This window comes from Phaenicophaeus curvirostris, chromosome 21, assembly GCF_032191515.1.
Source record: "Phaenicophaeus curvirostris isolate KB17595 chromosome 21, BPBGC_Pcur_1.0, whole genome shotgun sequence".
NCBI classification, from domain to species: Eukaryota; Metazoa; Chordata; class Aves; order Cuculiformes; family Cuculidae; genus Phaenicophaeus; species Phaenicophaeus curvirostris.
In genome coordinates this window covers 9947794-9968390 of record NC_091412.1, presented here as the reverse complement: position 1 = coordinate 9968390, position 20597 = coordinate 9947794, and the positions used below count along the sequence as shown (strand labels likewise).

The 20597-nt window shown below is 43.7% G+C and overlaps 1 protein-coding gene across 1 annotated transcript in view; it reads left to right on the top strand.

Moving 5' to 3' along the window:
- TAOK1 (TAO kinase 1) overlaps positions 1 to 20597 on the top strand; it is a 70022-nt gene that overhangs the window by 18958 nt on the left and 30467 nt on the right. Inside the window, exons 2-8 of the mRNA XM_069874327.1 lie at positions 10008 to 10234; positions 14431 to 14502; positions 16777 to 16878; positions 18141 to 18186; positions 19083 to 19179; positions 19935 to 20048; positions 20311 to 20402. Of these exons, the coding sequence (XP_069730428.1) occupies positions 10103 to 10234; positions 14431 to 14502; positions 16777 to 16878; positions 18141 to 18186; positions 19083 to 19179; positions 19935 to 20048; positions 20311 to 20402 (655 nt within the window). The 5' untranslated portion in view covers positions 10008 to 10102. The remainder of the gene's footprint in view (positions 1 to 10007; positions 10235 to 14430; positions 14503 to 16776; positions 16879 to 18140; positions 18187 to 19082; positions 19180 to 19934; positions 20049 to 20310; positions 20403 to 20597) is intronic.

The following is a 20597-nucleotide window of genomic DNA, read 5'->3' as shown; positions in this document are numbered from 1 at the left end:
CCCCTTGTTCTTTTCAGAGTTTTGACTCAGTGCTTCAACTCTCAGTTCAGAGGTGATGTTTCTGTTCTCACCAACGACTAATTAATACTTATAATAATTTTTTATACAAGACTTTGCCCCTTCTTTTTGAATATCTGAGTTGTTCTGTTATTTTAATGACGTGCAGTCTAGTGCATAAATGTTTGGCTTGTTAGTTCTTGGTGTATCCCAGTCACTGAGCGATTAGAGCGTTACGTCCCGTAATTATTAGTTCAATTAATGCTCCCGTTGCGTTTGGCTGCAGCCGTTGGGAGCGTCTGTGGAGCAGCAGCTGTGGGAAGGCGACAGCAGTGGTGACAAAAGCATACGTCCCTCCGGAGCTGCGTCCGACCTTAGGGCAGCCGCTTACCCCGTCTGTAGGTCAGTGATGTTCAATAGAGGCGTTATCGAGGGGCCAGCTCTCCTGATTCGTGCTGTGACAGCACCATACCCTGTATCCCATCATTTCCTCGTGCAGATAATCCAACTTCTCTCCTGTGCCCTTGCTCTCCTGTGGGGTCTTTTTCCGTCCTGCTGGTAGATCAGGCCGAGCCTGAGGCTTCTGGCTGTCACAGCTTCGGTTTTAAGGTTATTCCCGCAGAATCTTGCAGTGTTCCCTTGGATTTTTCCATTTGTGTTTGACTTTATTTGCTACCTTAGGTCCCTCCTCCTGGTTTCAGATTCCCAGGTTGTAGTTGCTCAAACCAGAGCCTGGCCTGAGGCTGGGGGTGGGTGAGCATCCCAGCATCCCTGCTCTCCAGGGAATTCGATCGCAAGCTCGATTTAAACGTTTTCATTTCTTTTACTTATTGGTCAGAAGGACTTTCAATTACTTCCTTTCAGGCCTCCTTTCTAAAACTGCATGTGATCTTGCTACTTTTTAATTACTTCTTTTCTCAAGGGTAATTATCTGTATCGTGAGTCTTAGTAGCTTGTTTCTGAGTTATTTATGCTGAATCCAAAATAGCTGATTTGCTTACGTTTACTGTATTTATTGTTCTGGGGCAAAATTGCTTAGGGGTCAAGGAAAGGTTTCTTTAAACTCAAGTCCCATTAGGATAGCTGACGAATTTTTTTTTATGGGCAGCTGGAGTTTCCCAGTGTTTTTTCCCTCCAGACGGAATTGATTCCCATCAGCTGGCCACTTGCTCACCTCTTCCTGGCCAGCACGGCATCTCTCACACTGGAACTGCTATAATGCACGATCCCTCGTCCTAGAGAGTCGTCTGTAGGTGATGCAGTCACAGAATGTGCTTTTAATGCAATGCTCTACGTAGTAAAGGAAAGGAGTTGGCAGCGACCGTGAACTTAATGAATTGCAAAAGAAGGGGGACAGAAGATTTCATTTTTTCCAGTTGCCTTCCTCGTAGCTTTGCTAGCCTAAGGAATTACTAAAATTAGAGCTGACCTTCTTAATAAATGTACCAGAACTATCACGAGCAAAGACGTTCAGGAGATGTTAATGTGGGATATGTCAGGGTAGGGTTGGCACTTCTTGAACTTCCATGACATTGGCCTTTGAGACGTGAATGCTGGCTCTTCCTCAGCTGTTCTGGAGGTCTGACTTCTGATCCCATGGGATACTTTATTTTAAGTACCAGAAAGGTGCTTTTTGACACCAGTGTTTCTTTCAGCTGACTTGGTGATGTCTTTTATTTGTGTTATTAAGTGGTAGGATCAGCGGTAGATTTGGAGTTTTCTCAGGTGAGGGATGTTGCCAAAATAGCTAGTTAACAAAACCAGTATTTTTGGGAGTGCTGGTAGTGTTGGGTATATCCATGATTGTTTGTAACTGGCACATGTAACTTGTCAAAATAGATTCAGTTTGTTCAGAATATCTCTCTTTCAGACAGGAACAAGCTTAACCCAGTTAGAGTTCTCTTCACCACTTGAAAGGCTGCAGAAATAATCAGAAATACAGAAAATTGTTTCCAGTTTGTTCTAAATGTTAAGCACAGGATTATTGTTGGACTGTTGGTTCTCCTGCCAGTGTGGATCATCCTAACATCCATTTACACCGAACCCCAAAACACAGCTCCTGGGTTTGTCAGTGGAGGGTTGGGAAACTTAACTTTCCGACCTTTTTGCTGGTGACATTTCCTGGAAAGTAAACATCCAAGCAGAACAGCTCTGTGGGATCAAAAAGTGTGTGGGGGTAAGAACTCAGGGAGTTGATGATGGACGTTTTAGTGTCGGAATCTTGAGAGGAAATCAAAGTGAGCCACAGCATCTACAAGTGCGTGTGTAAGGGAGATGCAGGCAGTGCTCTGACATAAAAGTGCCTTCCCACAAGGCTGTTCTGTGAAGAAGTAGAATACAAGAAAAATACAGGTAGGGAAGCAGAAAGAAAAAAATCTACAAAGAGGTTTTTTTTCCAGGATGGAGCCATTCCTCCTAAATCTTTTTAAAAGGAACATAAGAAGGACTGTTAGTGGAATGAGAGACTTGCTCTTTGTCAGAGGGAGAACAATTTAGCATCTTGGGAAGAAAAGGCCTTTGGAACATAGGTGCTCACATGGACAAAAAGCTGCCAGAATCCACTGCAATGTCCCAGTGCAGCTTCATCTCGTCCTTCTCATCTGTTCCTTCTAGAAATACATAGATGAGGGAGTGTGACAGGTACAAAGCGGGCAGCATTTGATGGCCGCTCTTCATTGTAAGGTCTACTGACAAGATCTCTGTTCATCCGCTGCTGTTATGCAGGTGTACGTGGGGTGCAGACCATGTGAAGTGCTTTTTATTATTGGAATGCAAGTTATGGAAGTGTTGAGCGTGGCTGCAAGAGCTCACCTGCCTCAGGCTTTGGCAGCAGAAGGGGCTTCTGGCTCGGAGATGGTGTACTCCTGTCCTTTCCCTTCCCCTAAGGACTGGGAAAAGCATCTCACAAAGCTTGGGACTGAAAGGCAGCGTAGAAAGGAGCAGTATCTCAATCCAGTTTTCCCAGCCCATTCCAGCTGTCTTTGTTCTGCTCATAGCTGGTGCCATTTCACTATGGTTCCTTTTTTAAATCTGTTTTGTGGAAGCGTTTTGGATTTCTTTCTGAATATCAAAACGTTTTCTTACGTCTTTCATAGAACACTGTTCACCTGCATCTCCCTTTGCCTTCATGACAGATCAGTGACAGTGGATCCAGCGTGGAGAACAAGTGAACCAAAAAGAGTGGTTTTAAGATAATCAAGAGAAAGGCGAGTTCATGACTGTCAGTGTTTTTTTCCTCTGAGCTGTAGATCACTACTAAGTGTTAGAAGTAAGGAGATTCCCAAGGGACATGTTCCCATGTGCTTTTTGACTCTTGCAGGGCATGAGAGAAGCTAAATGCCACTTGCTGCATCTCGAGGGTTTTCTTGTTTCATTTTTGTTTCTTTCCCCCTCTTAATTACCACTCTAGGAAGATTTCCAAGCTGCGGAACTAGGAGGAGAAAAAGTAACGTGTTGTTAGCTTGGGTGGGAGAGGCTTAGCTGAGCGTGCAAAGAGTGTGGTGTGTGGTTCACATGAATCAAGCGACTGAAGCTGCCGTCCGTTTTGAGAGGCTGGGAGATGCTGATAGACTTCCCATTGTGAGAGTCACCTAGAATACAACTGTCTTGATACCATCTGCTGTGGTGTAATTGAGCATGGATGGGAAGCTGATGGGAAACAGCCGCCTTCTGCTGTGAGCAGAGTAACTCCTCTTCCATGTGTGCCGTGCCGGTTACGGCACTTGGGAGTTGCTCTCCTCTTGTCAGAGCAGGAACAAAGAGCCGGCTGGGCGGACCAGAACTTTGGTTAAGGGAGGTTTTGAGGAACCTGCAGCACCTGGTAGGCACAGTGATCAAGGTTGTACTTCTGCAGTGAGCACGAAGCACCCAGTCAATGTGTGTTTGCTGAGATCTCTAGAAGGATGAGTAGAAGATTGTGAATCTGGCAGGTTCCCCTGAATTTTGGATCAGCCAACAGAACTTCTCTTTGTGCCTGTAGAGAAAAGACCCCCTGACTGCTGCCTCGCTGTGGCTGGCTGGCCTGCACCACACTTTTGATGAACAGCAGATAAAACGGTGGGGCCTGTAGTAGGTAATCTGTGTGTGCTCTTTGTGTTAACGTTCCACTCGCAGGCTTTATCATGCTACAGTTTTAAAGGCTGCTTTATCTGCAGATAGCAAAATAAGTCAAAGGTAGTGGCATCATTCCTAAAGTCACATATATCAACACTGCCTGGTGTGGTGAATATTCACTTCTTGATGCTGGACCTTCATCATCTTCTCCGATACGTCCCCACCAAGTGTGCACCTAATCCACTTCCAATACTGGGTTAGAGTCAAATGTCATGCTTATACCCGTGGGTTTGTCGGGTGAGTATTGCAACATCGCATGTTGGCTGAAGAGAGCTCTCTCTTGTTGCAGAACACCAGTGTTGCCCCAAGAGGGGACATTGCAGTGAAATGAGTCATTTTTGTCTTCCTACTTGGGTGATCCATACACTGTTCCTCACACTACTGTCTCTTTCCATGGACTGTGGCTCTGTTTTGCAGTGTTGTAGATTCTTTATGGTCCTTTCCAGCCTAAACCATTCTACGATTCTGTCATTAGGAAAAACATCTTCACAATGAGGGTGAGGAGGCCCTGGCCCAGGTTTCCCAGAGCAGTGGTGGCTGCCCCATCCCTGGAGTTGTTCAAGGCCAGGTTGGATGGGGCTTGGAGCAACCAGATCCAGTGGGAGGTGTACCTGCCCATGGCAGGGGGTTAGAACTGGATGGGTTTTAAGGTTCCTTCCAACCCAAACCATTCCATGATTCTGTAATTCTTTCATTAGATCGTATAATTCGCTCTCAGTCCTGTAACACCAAAGCTCAGCAGCACTCGATCTTGTAGTCTCAATAAAGCAGTTGTGTGTGTGTGTTGGGCTGGGGCGGCCCCTCTGGCATCTCTGATCTGTCAGAGAAGGAGCTGCTTCTACCAACAGTCAATATTGTATGATACTGCAAGTCCAGCTGTGGTTTCCTCTGCCTGGTTTATAACTAAGCGACTCATATGTGCTGATATTTTTGGGTTTTATGCTAGAAAACACTTAAATTTAAGCTTTTTTTTTCTGAAAATGCATGAAGTAGTGACTACTTCACATTTTGTGTACAAGCAGCAGCTTAGGTTCTATAATTAAGCTTACTTTTTTTTTTTTTTTTATCTGATAGGCTTTTATTCAGAATCTGTCAAAACCAGAGTGATTTATCTCCTAATTCCAAAAATACTTTCAGGTCAAGCATTTCATGCTGTACAGAAAGTTTTCAAAGTTGGGTTTTTAAGCATTCTGACCACGCAGCTCTCACTTCAGGCATAATTGCCTGAAAAAATACATTAAAGTCAGTTCTTGCAATGGTCCCAGTTTACCGCATTGGTGATGGTGGTGGAAATTCTCAGTGTCAGCTGGAAGCCATTCAGGAAATTTTTAATAGTGTGTTGAGAGGATAATTTAATCTCGGCTTCATACTCTCGCTCATTCCATCTATTTGATGCCCTTGCGTTAGATCCCACCAGAGCAAACCACGCTGAACTTCAGTAACTCTTCGCACTGCATGCAGTGCAGATGCTTTAAAAATTGTAATCCACACACCAGCTTCCAAATGAAGTTCTTTTGTGGTGGGCTGTTGGGTTTTGATGGTGGGGGATTTTTTATTCCCCCTCAGGGTTTGGGTAAACAGCCCTGCGAGGGACTGTGGGTTGTGTGGGATATTCACTACGTGGCCTTTGGTGTCAGTGTGTGACTCTAAAGGCTGTAGGTGCTCCTGCTGGTCTCCTGGTTGGTTGGTTTGTTTTTAAGATGTCATCCATATTCTGTCAAGGAAAAATACATAATTTACCTACATTTGACATTAAAAAAAAAATCATTTTTTTTTTAAATAAAAGGTTTTTTTGACTAAAATGTTTCTGTGGATTAATAGTCAGTTTTTGTATAGCAAATGACAACGGCATGCATCAAGATATGCCTCAAATCACAAATGATGTTTCGTTCACAGTTCTGTGGGTGTGTGCATGCAATTTCTGCTAGCTGGTAGTTGTTCAGATGAAAGTAACTTGATAAAACATTTTAGCTTGTAACTTGTGTGACTTACACTGGCAAGGGCAGACGCTTGCTCCATGGGGTTGGTTCAGCTCGCTGTATGGAAGGAGAGTTGGTCCAGTCTTGTGCTTCGCTCATTCCCTGGTTTGTTTTGAATCTTTCCCATATTCCTGCATCGCCTGTTGGTTGAGAGCGGAACTGATCTAGGTACCAGTAGCTGTGTTTAGGCATTGGAATATTCTCTCTTTGTATGGGTGATGACTAGGAAAGAGCATGGAGTTTATTTTATCTGATTCCAGCAGCCTGCAAGGTTGCTGTGGGTAGGCTGCTCTGCACTTCAGCCAGTAGGGATGAGCACAGACAGAAGGTGCTGTATCCTGTCTCTTGGCCGCAGCCGGGATCCAGCCACCTAATCTGAGCTGTCTAAGGCAAGGTGATCTGTCCCGTCCACTGGGAGAGTTGTGTTTAATGGTCTAGCTGCACCCATCCAAGAAACCTGTAGTAAAGAGGCTGCATTGGTGGAAGAATATAAAATACCTAACTGCAATGTGACTGTAGTTAAGAAAACCAGCTGCCCATTGATGTACAGTTGAACTTTCAGTGCAGGTTACTAGCAGGGTTTTTTTTAATCTTAAGACTTGTCTGTATTTTTAATACATTTAAGATAATGCATTAACCATGTTGCGTGCCGCTTCTCCCGACTGCGCTTCCATTCCCCAAAGCGTTCTGGTGTCGTTACAGCGAGACAGGAGGCCGAGCATCTCGGTTGCTGACGCGGTCAGGCTTTGGCAGGCAGCACGTGGTGTCTGGGTAAAAAGAAGTCTAAGGGAATTTAATCTTGGAGCATCCATAAAAAGTAGGAGCACTTTATTAAGCAAGACTGCCTAAAGCCTTCTTATGGATGGAATTTATATTAATGCATTTTATTGTTCCATTGAAGCGGATCAGATGATAAGCATGGTATCAGGCACACGTTTGTGATGGTTCTGTTTGTAATACTTAATACAGGCTCAGGTTTTAATAGTTAATTCTTTTATTCTCGTGCATATCATATCATATCATGTATCATATCCTATCACGTATCATATCATATATCATATCTTGTGCGATTATTTCTCGGAATAAGGATAATTAAATTTCTGTCGATGTTCTCAGCATTAAGGGGAAAAAAACGTGTTTTAAGGTGTCACAGCCGATGAGGAGCTCTGCTCTGATTTGCAGCAGCCAGCCCCGTCCCCCTCTGCCTGTGTTGTCAGTGCGCCTGGTAAGAGTTTTAGCTGCGGTGAAGCGTGTTGCCGGCTGATGACATCTCAGAGGCATGCTCAGAAATGATGCCAAGAGCGAGTCTGGTGGCTGTTTTGGCACCGGCGGTAGGTGGGGAGGGGGAGAAGGCCGTAATCCATCTCAGCTGTGTGTGCGCAGGGCTGTGCGCCGCGCTCCGGCTCTCCCACGGCCGCTGGCTCGCGGGGCCATGTGACTTTTGGCCATATTAGCAGGTTTATCCAAGCCTAGCCCCTCTGACTAACAGATGTAGGGAAAAGGGCATGCTGGGATTGCAGCAGTTGCTTTTGAACAACAATGTCCTTTTTGTAAGAATCTGATGCTTCTTAAAAGATGGAACATGACATCATTACCGTCGATCCAAGAAACATTCCTTCAATAATACTGAGTGTGCTCTGGTTATCAGCTCCCTTCCCCCAGCTCCTTTCTCTCCCTTTTCTGACTGATGCTTTTTGTCTATTGTTTCATCAGGGCTGTAAATGTGAAACAGTTGTCTTTCAGTGTTGGGTGCTTATTAGAGCTCGAATCAAGTGGAATATTGTTGGCTGGTTTGAGAGAAAGAAAAATTCACGAAAAAAGCAACTTTTCTTCCAGTCTTTAGCAATGCAGCACGCTTCAGGTAGGGCTGAACTGGAGCTAACACTCTCCCTTCCCACACGGTGTTAGTTACTGCATTATGCAACGGAAGGTGGAGATAGCGCATCCCGTTCCTGTGCGTATCGCTCGGCTTCATTGGCAGCTGGGTATGTCGAGCGCCGATGCCGTCTGCTTCGCAGGCTTCTGCGATGAGCCGGCATCAATAGGCAATGCATGTGTGTGCAGGCTTGCAAGGGCAGCGTAGCAGAGCTGCGCACAGCTGGGTGTTTTCTGTGTGCGTGTACATGTGTGTTTTATTCCGGCCCCACCACAGGGATTCGAATGTCGTTTTTCCCTCGCCCTTGAGAACGGGCTATCACGGAAACACATTTCGAGTTGCGTTATAAATCTTTTCGAATGCTGATTGCTTGGAGGAAAGCTATGGAGATGCCTGGATTCCACTGCGTTCTCTCTCCCGTGCATCAGGAAACCCAGGGACTCTTGCAGGCGGTGCCACTAGGTATGGCTTGGCTTGGCTGACTCGCACGGGCGTGCGCTCGTCGTAGCGTGCTGGCAGTTATTTGGACTAACAGGGAGCAGACAGTCCCTGGCACTTCCACACGCTGCAATGTGTAGAGCAGAGCACCACTGAGTAGAAACATGCAGGAGTGTGTCTTTTTCCCATCCTCCGAGGAATTACTCTGCAGGGAGGAGAAAACAAATGATTCATTGATGATCCAGAGGCTTGAAAAAAGGTGGAGTTTAGTGTCCAGAAAAGGAGAAAAAATGGACGGGGGTAGGGCCTTCTGATACATTGGTTGAATTCGGGTTTGTTGTCTTTTTTTTTTTTTTTTTCCCATTATGAAAATGTAAAACTTTATTTACAAATAAATTTGAGATATAAAGTGTAAATGAAAAAAGCCCAAGTCTTGCCCAGGCAGGGTTTTTCTGCGAGCAGTGAGTGGTGTGATCAGCTGTTCACCAGTGACAGGGACGTGGTGGTTTTATTGGTGACGATTCACAGGGCGTCGAGAGGAAATCCCAACACCCAGGCCCTTCCTTTAAGGGAAATGCATTTTATGTGTAACGGTTGTGTGGCTTCACCTGTTGTAAGGATGCAGTAAGATTTTAGCACAACTGGAAAGGATGGGTTTGTTTTGGCTGGATTCCGAGGCACACTTTGAGTAGATTAGAGCAAATGCACAGTGCAGGAGGAAAAGGTTTTGTCTGTTGCCAATGGCATCTGGAGTTGCAGGTTTCTCTGAAGCAAGTGTTTGCTGAGGGGCTGTTGTAGAAAGCTGCATCGAGGGCTGCATTGTGCATTATCAGAATTAAAACGTAGGTTTGCATCTGCCTAAGCAGAGTAGAAGGACATGCATCTTGTGTGGAAGGGGGTTTCTCCTGATCTGGATGCTGCTCCTGTAAAGAAGGGGGTTGTGAATAAGACTGAAGAGCAGTACTTCAAGGCTGAGATCATGAATTTAGATAGGAGAGAAAACCAAGAAGGACCACGACTTAGTTTTGGAAGGAGAAACTTTAGAGGCGCCTCCATGTGCACGCCGAAATGAGTAGAAGTTGAGTCCTGGCTGCTTCTTGAGTGGTGTGACAGAAGGAAAACACACAAAGCTGAACTGAGAAAACATAAATAGTTGAGTTGTGGTTTGTACACATTGTACCATGTAGCTTGTCTTGCAAAGAGTGTGATGTATACATGGAATTGTGTCGTCCACCTCAGAGTCCAAGCAGTACTTCAAGACCCTGTGGGGGTAACCCTTCAGAGGGAAGGTGTCGGGGCTCACTGGTGACAAACTGGTGATCGCTACAGGGCAGAGATTCTGCTGGCCACTCTGTGGGTGACTGAGCAGATGCTGGAGCAGGGGATCCGTCTTCTTTTGTGTTTTCATTTTGGTTTGTGTCCTGTAGGAATGCCTGACTGCTGTCCCAGTGGGACTGCGACATGATCCCAGCAGACAGGCTGCTGTTGCTTCAGGCAACAAGGATGCTTCCTCTGGAAGAAGTGGAAGCTGCTCTGCTGTAGCTTTGTTTCTGGCTCTTTGAGAAGAGGATAATCAGTGAAGGATTGCAATCTTTTTCTTGCAGTAATCCATGCTGAAGAGGCTCCATTCATACAGATGAACCAAGGGTTGAGGCAGCACTTTAAACCCAGATAGTCGGTCGGCTCACTGCCCAGCAGGATGCCATCAACCAGCCGAGCGGGCAGCCTGAAGGACCCAGAAATTGCAGAGCTCTTCTTCAAAGAGGATCCAGAAAAGCTCTTCACAGATCTCCGAGAGATTGGCCATGGAAGCTTCGGAGCAGTTTATTTTGTAAGTAGCTTTGTGATGTGTGAATTTTAGCTGTGTGTCTTTTTATCTTTAAACTGTGGACATGACTTTTTGGAATGTATTGAGGAAAGAAACTACTTTGAGTCGTTTTATTTGGTGTTTGGGCAGAGATGTGTTCTTGTGTGTCTGCACAGTTTCAGTCCATTCAGACTCACGGTATCTGTGAGATATTTGCACACAGACTGTAAAGAAAATCTAGAACCGTGGCCCATGTCCAGTGGTTTAGGTGCATTGTTATACTGCAAGCAGGGATTTATCTGCAAACTGAAACATGGACTTCTGCTCCATGAATTCAGACTTGCAGTGCAGTCCTCTTGGCCTCCTTATCTCTTGTCCCCTGAGAGAAATTGAGTTCTCTCTCCCTTCCTGCATACCCTCAGGCTCCCTTAGAGCCATTCTTTGTGTTTGACACCTGAATGTTGGTGCTTTTGTTGCCATTTGTTCTGTCACATCCTTCCCTACTGCAGGCAAAATCCCAGTGTTCATCTGCATAGAACTTATTTAAGGTGAAGGTCTGGATAGCAGAATTTTTCCCAGGCTGCTTGTACGGCCCAGCTGGAGATGAGGAGTCTCAGGGCAACCGCCTTCGGAGGTTGCTGTACGTTAACCACAGTGCACACTGCAAGACCCTCGTTCAAAACCCATTTTCCTCCAAAAACCTCGTCACATTTGTATTTTCAGGAGGTGTGGCCAAACCTGCCAATTTTCCTTCAGAAACCCATTTGTGTCAGTATTTTATGAGATGCCTATTCTTCACTGATAATTGCGGTAGACCATGTTGGGAACCTTCCAGCACAAGTTTAATGCAGCAGAGATGAACTAATTAGGAAAAGCTTCTTAATTTTGTTCCCTGCTTAAAACTATGAGCTGCCGCTGTCTGGGAGCAGGACTGGGGGACGAAGGGTTTTCTAACGACACCACGCTCACCTGTGGCCTTTACTTGGTCTCATTGGCCCACTTGGATTAAAGAGGGGAAATAAAAGGAGGGAACTGACAGATCGGTCTTCCTGCTATGGAAATATCATTGAACAAATGTCACTGTGGGAATATTATTTGAGGTTTTCAGGAGCACTGTATCGTAGGGGTGTGTACAAGCCGTGCAAGTATAGAAAGCCAAAGGTAACCTGTGAGCTGTATGCTAACTACATTCCCAAATGGAATCGTGGCATTTCTAGGCTGCCTGAGCTTTGTCGTTTTGGTAAGGGCCCATTGCCCATTGCCAGCTCCTTCCACAGGGAGATCAAAACTAAGAGGTCATTAATTTCTAGGCCTTTCTTCTCTGTTTTCCCCACAGTTTTAGACTCCCAGTTCATTACTGGTTGGTGTTCATTCACTAAAGAGAGTGATTACCTGATGGTGTTCGGATTGTGCTGCTTTGATAGAGAGTGTGTCTGGCACTTGCTAAAAGCCAAGTGTAGGCATTGCACTACTCTGACCTGTCTGGGAGCTGTGTGTTTGTCAAGTAAGAGAGTTTCCAACACAGAAAATACGCTGTCGCTATGTCTGTGTTAGGAAGTTTTTACCTGTTCTGTGTTGTGTTACAGTATTTTTTTTACTGGTAGCAGGTGGAAGATGTTGAATCTGCAACTGTTTCATTTAACGTACTGGATACCTCAAAGGGAAGACCAAAAGATGAGAAAGACAAGAGGGAGGGAAAAGTTTAGTGTAAAATGGATAAAGACTAAAGAGCTAAGATAGAGAAGTGTATGTCTTGGGTCCTTTACTTCTCCGTAAAGCCAGGGAAAAACTGTTCTCAAGTTCTTTAACAAGATTACGATTCTACTAATGCAAACAATTAATTTTTCTCTAATCAATGCAGTATTGGTTTGTTGTTAATCATAGAATCATAGAATAGTTTGGGTTGGAAGGGACCTTAAAGATCATCCAGTTCCAACCCCCCTGCCATGGGCAGGGACATCTCCCACTAGATCAGGCTGCCCAAGGCCCATCCAACCTGGCCTTGAACCCCTCCAGGGATGGGGCAACCTGTTAATAGTGGCTTAAAAGTATAATACTAGAGGCCATGACATCCTCCACCTTTCCTTTGCTCAGGCTTTGCTCCTGTCACTGCTGGAGTTCCTCTGGTCGCCAGATGTTGGTCCTTTGTGTGGAGTTTTCAGAGAAAAGCAAGATGGATGCACATAAACGTCTGCCATAAAACATGCCTTGTTCAACTGGATTGTTTACATTAACTGGCCTTGTAGCATCTTCATGGCTTTTGTACAGGAAACATCTTTCTTTGATTGTTCAGGATCACAAGGAAATTAAAAAAGCAAACGAAGGTCCATGATTGTCGCTCGTGAGGTGTTAGCGATGATGACTCTCTCCCTCTGGCCCCTGTAGCGTTAGGCAGGTGCCATCCAGGGTTGCTTCTTCTGGTTCTTTAACCCACAGCACCCTCCCACCAGTCTGCTTTCATTGCGTACAGCCTGGACCAAAAGCATTGGTGATAAATAGAAGTGGGTGTAATTAACAAGTAGAAAAATCTGTATAGTCCTGAAATCTCCCCTTGCCTGTTTTTCAGTGCAGTTTACTTTTCCATTGTGAGTTGTCCCTCCCTTTTGTTCCTTTAGCAATGATCCCGAGAAGGGGGGTGCTTTTTAGCTTATAACTACCAAAGAGTGTTTGCTTCTGTCTCCTCTGTCTCTGTTACATCCCACAGTGGCAGAAAGTTTCTTTTTTTCGTTCATAATTGAAATGAATTTTGCTGGTTCAACTCATGGTTTTAGTTTCTTAGAAACTGCAAGTCTGGCACCTCTGAATCATTTTGGTATTATCCTTACCCTTCTCCCTGCTCTGCAGTGTAATAATAGCTTTCATTTGACACAGGAAACCTACTACACTGGAACACTGCAGATGGAGCCGGTGAATAACCCACTCGCTTTTGTTAGGGCCGTGTTCCTTCTGCTCTACTCTGGTATTTGCCTTGCCTGTTTTATTGCAGTTCTTTGCTGTTTGACTTTTTCAGAGATTCTCTCTAATTAAGTAAAGATCTAGGAGGAAGAATTTTATTCTTCCTTTTTTTGTCTCGAAAACCCTAAACCAGTCCTGTCCCCCCAGCATTAGAGGGGCCACAACATCAGTGAGAGGGCAGGAAGGGTCCTCTCAAACAGAAAGAAAACTGGAAATAGTATTGGTTCAAGCTTGTAAGCAGTTGACTGACAGGGAATTCTGGGAATCTTTAATGAACAGCAGAATTAAAACATGATTGAAAAACCTTTTTACTAAAGGCAGAGTCCCAGTTCTTCATTAATCTGTGTTCTGATAGGCTGTGCTTGATAGTGCATGTATTAAAAATCAGCTTTTTCATCACTCATCAGTGAATACCGTGCTGTGCGTGATTTTGATTTTTATCCTTTGGCTTTGTATCCAAGTTGATGATGAGGTCTTTCTCTCCACTCATGCCACTGAAATCCTTCACACAGGGGAGGCTGGGGTCTTGTCTGGAGTCAGCCTTCCTGTGAGGTGAAGCAGCGCTGCCTCTGCCAGGGTGAATGAGCCCTTGCTTCGGTGATAAATGAAACAAAACTTCTTGTCCAGCCTTATCTTGAATTTTCCAAGTGTGAATACCCGTCTGCATGTGTTGTGCAGTGTAAATAACAATATCATTGGACTGAGGAAGTCGGAGTCTGAACGGGAATCTGCAGATGCATCGCTTAGATCGCTGCAATCGCTCTCATCCGCTCTCTTTTAAGACACAATAGCTGATTCGTGAGAGCACTGGGAAGAAAGCTGGAGCCAGTATCTCCTGCACATCCCAAGACATCTGTGCTTGCATTTGGAGTGGAACAAGGGGGCTGAGCTTTGCTTCTGTTTTGTCTGGAATGGATCTGGGCAGGGAAAGATGCAGGCAAAACCCATTCTGCTCAAATCAGAGCTGCTTCTATAAGCTACGCTTTTCATTTTTCAAAGTGATGGTATTCATCTCCTGCAGAGACTTACTGAGTGCTGAGCATGGCAAGTTGTACCTTGTCTCACAAGCAGGAGGTGATCTTTAACTTTGGAAGGAAATTTCTAGTAGATGCAGCAGTTACACCCCTCGGAAGATATTTTATCTTAACTCTGTAAAAGCTAAGTAGTGGCAAAAGATTATTTCATTGTTTCACTGTATGTTTGGTTTGCATCTTATGAGCCATCATGATCAGAAGAAGCTGATGCATCATGTTTTCATGTTACAGGCACGTGATGTGCGCACCAATGAAGTGGTGGCCATCAAGAAAATGTCCTATAGTGGGAAGCAGTCCAATGAGGTATGTAGCACATCTTGCCAATTAAACCTTGACTGCTGCAAATACTTGTTAAATGGGATGATTTTAATCAGCCTGGCTTACAATGGCTTACAAAGGAGAAATCTTTTCCTGCATCTGTAATGGTGAATGAGTGCACTGTGTGAACAAAACAAATCAGTTTGCTGTTCACAGTTTATTTCTGCTCAGTCTGCTCCTGGAGAAGGTGAGTAGGACTCACACAAGGCCTCTTTCATGGGGCCACGTAAATTTGTAGAAAGCAAAAAAGAAAATTAAAGATGGTAGGTTTGTATGTCAGTTTGTCTTGTTGCTCTTAAGCATTCCATTTTAAATACCTTTGAAAATAACCATTTTGTTGACTGGACAAAGGCTTCTTAGGGATGCAGGAGTGAAAGATTTAGAGGGAATCTAGTAAGGCAGAGTGTGTTCTTCCTTGGGATGACTGTGCTGACGAGGAGCTAAAACAAAGGCAAACCAGCACTGAATGAATGGGTGTGATATCCAAACAGCACCGTAATTATGAAAGAGCTGCTAGAGCCAGGGATTAAGGCAGCCTCTGCAGAGAGGTCTGTGGAAGGAGAGGCCCTTGACATTTAAATGTCTTCTCGGCCACCCCAGGTATATATGTGTTCCTTAGGATGCTTGACAGAGATAATGCATGTTATACCAGAAATGTTTAAGTGCTGGTGCGGGTTCTTGAAAGCCCAGCACGCCGTGACCAGCTGATTTGGTGTGCGTTCTGGTAAATGACGTCTATCAAATCACGGCATGATTTTTCAATGGAAGTGAAGGGGCTGGTGAAGGGGCTGGAGAACAGGCCTTATGAGGAACGGCTGAGAGAGCTGGGGGTGTTTAGCCTGGAGAAGAGGAGGCTGAGGGGAGACCTCATTGCTCTCTCCAACTACCTGAAAGGAGGTTGTGGAGAGGAGGGTGCTGGGCTCTTCTCCCAAGTGACAGGGGACAGGATGAAAGGGAATGACCTCAAGTTCTGCGAGGGGAGATTTAGGCTGGACATTAGGAAAAAATTTTTCACAGAAAGGGTCTTTGGGCACTGGAACAGGCTGCCCAGGGAGGTAGTTGATTCACCTTCCCTGGAGGTGTTTAAAGGATGGGTGGATGAGGTGCTGAGGGACATGGTTTAGTGTTTGATAGGAATGGTTGGACTCGATGATCCAGTGGGTCTCTTCCAACCTGGTTATTCTATGATTCTAAGTATTGATTGTAAGCGTGTTGTTTGAGGCATTTATGGTTCCCTCCCTCCATTCTCTATATTCCAGTCCTAGAAGCAGGCTTGCTCCAATGAGTTTGACTGAGCTCCTTGCTTTCTCTGCCTGCCCTTTGTGTATTGATCATCTGCGCTACAAGGAGCTGAGCTTTCCTTTCTCTGTGTGTTTGTATCTGGGTAGGAGGCAGAGGTGGTGGTGTCTCTCCAGCAGTCCTCAATTCGAGCTTCATAGTTAAATTTGCGATGTGTGTTTCTATTTTGTCACTGCGGTGACTTGTTTAACTGTGTACTGATGAAAGAATAATTTGTACTTACTACTTGTCCTACTGTTTTAATTACTGTGAGCTATAAATACTCTATTCACATGAATGAAACAAACTGTGTGTGCTTCAGAAATAGCTTTTGTTTGTCTTCAGTGCATATGTTTCTTTGTTTTGGAGAAAGTAATAAGATCAGGACTAAAAAACTTTCTATTTTACTTCTGTATTTATTTGTTGTGTTCAGAAGTTTGCCGGAGTTATGATCTAGTCTGCGTAAAGGGATTGATTGAGGGAGCTCTGGTATCGCTTACATTTACTTTGAGTTCATACTAAGATTTTATCATTGGTGGGAACAATTATTTTCTAAAATAAGGACATGTTCTTTTCTAAATATACGTTAAGAACCTTTGAAATATGTAGTATTATGCTCTTAATGTGATCTTGAAGCTTCTTTTTATGCAGGAAACCCATGAATACTTCTGACTAATAATCCCCTTGCTCTTCCCAGTAGAGATGTCTCATGCAGTTTTCGATGTTAAGTTATAAATATAAACTATTAATTGATGAGGGATCCTTAGACCCTTCCAATTCAGCCTAATCAATCAACTTTTGGTTTTGTAGATCTGCTGAGGAGTTGAGCTGTAAACATTGTGGTGTTGATGTACATTTAATTTGATTTGGAACCTTAAGATGGTTTTGCCTTGTAAAATCATTAAATGACATACAAACTCGGCAATAACAACAACAAGGTACAGTTTTATAAAGTCTTTCTGTTCCTTTTATTTTCTACAGAAATGGCAGGATATTATTAAGGAAGTCAAGTTCCTCCAAAGAATAAAACACCCCAACAGTATAGAATACAAAGGCTGCTATTTGCGGGAGCATACAGCATGGGTAAGCATCTGCCACGCTCTGCGCCTCTCCTGCTCTAGTAAAAAGTGCTTTAAGAACACTTGCATTGCACAGACAGACGAGAATAGCCAAGGACCTTCCAGATGCTCAGCAAAGCTGAATGTAGTTTTGGGAAATAAGACTTTTTTTTTTTCCCTTGCAGAGTAAGTTGATTGTGCTGCTGTTGTAGTACTTGAAATTTTGACATTATGACTATTTGAAATAATAATGGGGGGAGTCCAACAAATCTATCCATCCCTTTTCTAGCAGTAAGGAAAGGTGAGAATTTCACTTTTGCTGCCTCGTAAGCAACTTCATTAGATGCTTGCAGGTCACTTAACAATGAAATTCGTTATGCCACAATGGTTTGGTACTTTACAGATTGGCTGAATATATTCCAGAAGTGAGTGTTCAGTTGTACTTTAATGGAGTAGGTTAGAGTTCCTACTGATAATTGTAGTAAAAGCATATTTTGAGTCATTAGTATTTCTGTTAATTACCTAAACTCTTCCGTTGCGAATTGTTTATTTTTGGTATTTGTGTGTGTTCAGATGACAAAACCAACTCACTGGTTTTATCTCTTGACTGTCATCTCTTAATTAAGTTTCATACATTTGATTTAAACAAACAGAAAGACCTCACCCACCCCCAATTAAATTCTGTTTATTTGAATCTGTGTGTATAAAAATGTGTAGGAATAGGTGTGACTGGCTGTGCAGAGGAAGCGTTTTGTCAGGCGAAAGGCATGATGTTCACCTCTCCTTGACAAAGTTTATGTAGTAAGATATACTAAAGACATCAGATTGTTGAACTAATAGTTTAAATTGTAAGAACTGCACAGGTATGAGCTTCGATAAATCTGTAGGACAGAGTTTGAGTTTCTTTTTTTGAAATCAGACTGGGACAAAATCTTAAGCAAATCCCTAAATAGCCCGTTAATGCTCTGATAAGCCTGTTAAATGCAGTTTAACATTCCTGGTAAGGACATGCGTACAAAATATGACATGTAACACAGTCCATAACTGTTTGGAATATGCTTTTGCTTTCCTTATAAGTTTTGTTGCTTGGCATCTCGCACAGGAAGGCTGTGCTGGTTCTGGTTAGAGCTGTCCTTGTGGGAGGGGTCGGTGTGGCAGTGCTAGGATGGGGCCTGTGTTACGAGCAGTCCGCGTTTTGTAGCGCAGTCTGTGCTGCACACAGCAGGGGTTTATGTGCATTTACTATCGGAGCTGTTCTAACAACCGTTTTGATTTCTTCCCATACAGCTTGTTATGGAATATTGTTTAGGATCAGCGTCAGACTTACTAGAAGGTATGTCACACACGTTTCTTTGCTTGACAGTCAGGAGTGGAGTGCTGATGTAGGAGGCTGCAGCATCACAGAATTGTCCTGGAGCCCATAGCAGTTTGGGGGCAGAGTGTGCATGAACAGTTAGTTTGTCACATTATCACATGGCTGTAATGGTTTCGCTGTAGAATATCGGCTTTCCTAGGTGCCTGCTTTATCTTAGTCCATGTTTTAGAGGTGTCAGTCAGCTATTTATTTTCTTCTGGGTTTTAGGTTCTCCTGTCATGACAGTTCAAGATTTATTTCTGCAACCCCTCGCTCTTGATACTAACGCTCACTAACAACTGCAGGCCTGTTGACCAGAATAGCACTGCAGTGGTGTTATGGGTTTGCTTGATGAGATCTTTTGTTAAATGGTCGTTTTTCTGTCAGGCTTCTTGAAGTGAACTTTCTTTGAAGATATATGTGTGGCTAGTAAGCTGTTCATCTTCTTTCCTTGCAAGAAGCGTGTCAGGACAAAAGGCTGAGCTGCCAGAGAGGCACCTGTATTGCTACAGTTGATTTATTCATGTGTGAATCCTCATAAAGTTAGATCTAGGGCTTGGGATTTAGCTTCATTAATGGAAACTTGAGTATTGGGTCTCAAATAATGATCACAGAATTAGCAGGAATATAGTTTACGGTAGCAAAGTCCTCTTATTGGTAGTGAATAACTGCCGGTTTACAGTTAAAGATTACATCTGATTAGAGAACGTACGCTACGCTGCGAAATATTTATGCATTTACTTCTCATACTGAACCTAGCAAAAATGAAGCCTTAGTATTTTCTCTTTGTTTACGCTGTTAACAGTACTCACATGCATGCTGCAAACTGCATTGCTTTGTTTAATATTGAATTTCACGTAAATTCTTTCCTTAAGTTCATAAAAAGCCGTTGCAAGAAGTGGAAATAGCAGCAATTACCCATGGTGCTCTCCAGGGATTAGCATACTTGCATTCTCACAATATGATCCATAGGTAAGTGGTTGTGCTTCTGCTGTCTCACACACAGGTAATTTACCTTGTTGATTGTATCCCCTGCATCCTAAATTCAATATTTGTAAGCAGAGATTTCCTTTCTGCAGCATCCATGTGCTCCCAAACTGGTGATTTGTATCAGTCACCTACCAGCAAGCTCTGTGGCTCTTTAAGCACCGTCTCTTACAATTGGTGTTCATAATTCCTGCAGAATTGCTTTGAACCTGCTACACTTTTCAGTACTTGATACAGTGCAGATTGTTCCCTGGAGCAGCAATAGCAAGGCAGGCTGACTTGACCTAAACAGCTCGTGGCCACTGTGAGGCAAGGATCGCTGAGGAGGGGAGTGCTGAGACTTGAAAAATTAGTTTTATATGAACACACATGTTTAGAAGCGCACATTAAGTGTTTGAAGGACCTGCTGCATTTTAGTGGAATGAAGGATTGAATAATGACATTATTGGGACTTTGAGAAAAACATTTATAAGGGCATAGTTGGTTCAGGAGGTTTTGCTGAACTGTGTATGGAGCTTATGCAGGTGTGCCATTTGAAGTTGATTTCCAAGATAAACTAGACTCCAAGATCAAGAGGCATGTGAAGCTGTTAAGCTAAAGGTTGAAGAGTTTGTATTTGGAGCAAATGTGGGTTATTCTGCAGCTTCAACATGTGAACACGGGCATGTATTGTCATCAGTCCTATAGAAGGTATTCTTTCTTGGAGAAGAATAATACTGACATTTGTATTCTATAACCAGAGATATCAAGGCGGGAAACATCCTGCTGACCGAGCCAGGACAGGTGAAACTTGCTGACTTTGGATCTGCTTCCATAGCATCTCCTGCCAACTCATTTGTGGGGACGCCATATTGGTAAGGATCCTTCGTTGGTGTTTGATGCGCTTGGGTTTAGCGGAGCTAGCCTGGTAATCTGGTTGTGGTGCTGAGAAAATGTACTTTGCAAAATAAAGATTAAATAATGATCAGGCTCTGACTTCAAGAAATTGCGAATCCTTGTATTTGTAGTGAGAAATCAGCTGAAATCAGTGAGACAGCCCATTTCATTGAAATACTGATGCCAATGATGATGTGTTCCACTGCCCAGAATTTCATGAGCACTGATTTCTTATTTCAGGATGGCCCCAGAAGTGATTTTAGCCATGGATGAAGGGCAGTATGATGGCAAAGTAGATGTTTGGTCTCTTGGAATTACCTGTATTGAGTTAGGTAAGTTATTTTCTTTGAAAAATTATAAAATGGAGTTATTTAATAGCTAGAACATACAATGCCTGAGATCTGTGCTTCCTGCCTTGTCCTGGTTTCTCTGGGGCTTGTATTTTAGAGAAAAGTGCTGAATAAGCTCTCTAGAATTCAAGACCAACTCTCCAGTTTGATGCCTACTGAACTGATGGTTTTATTACC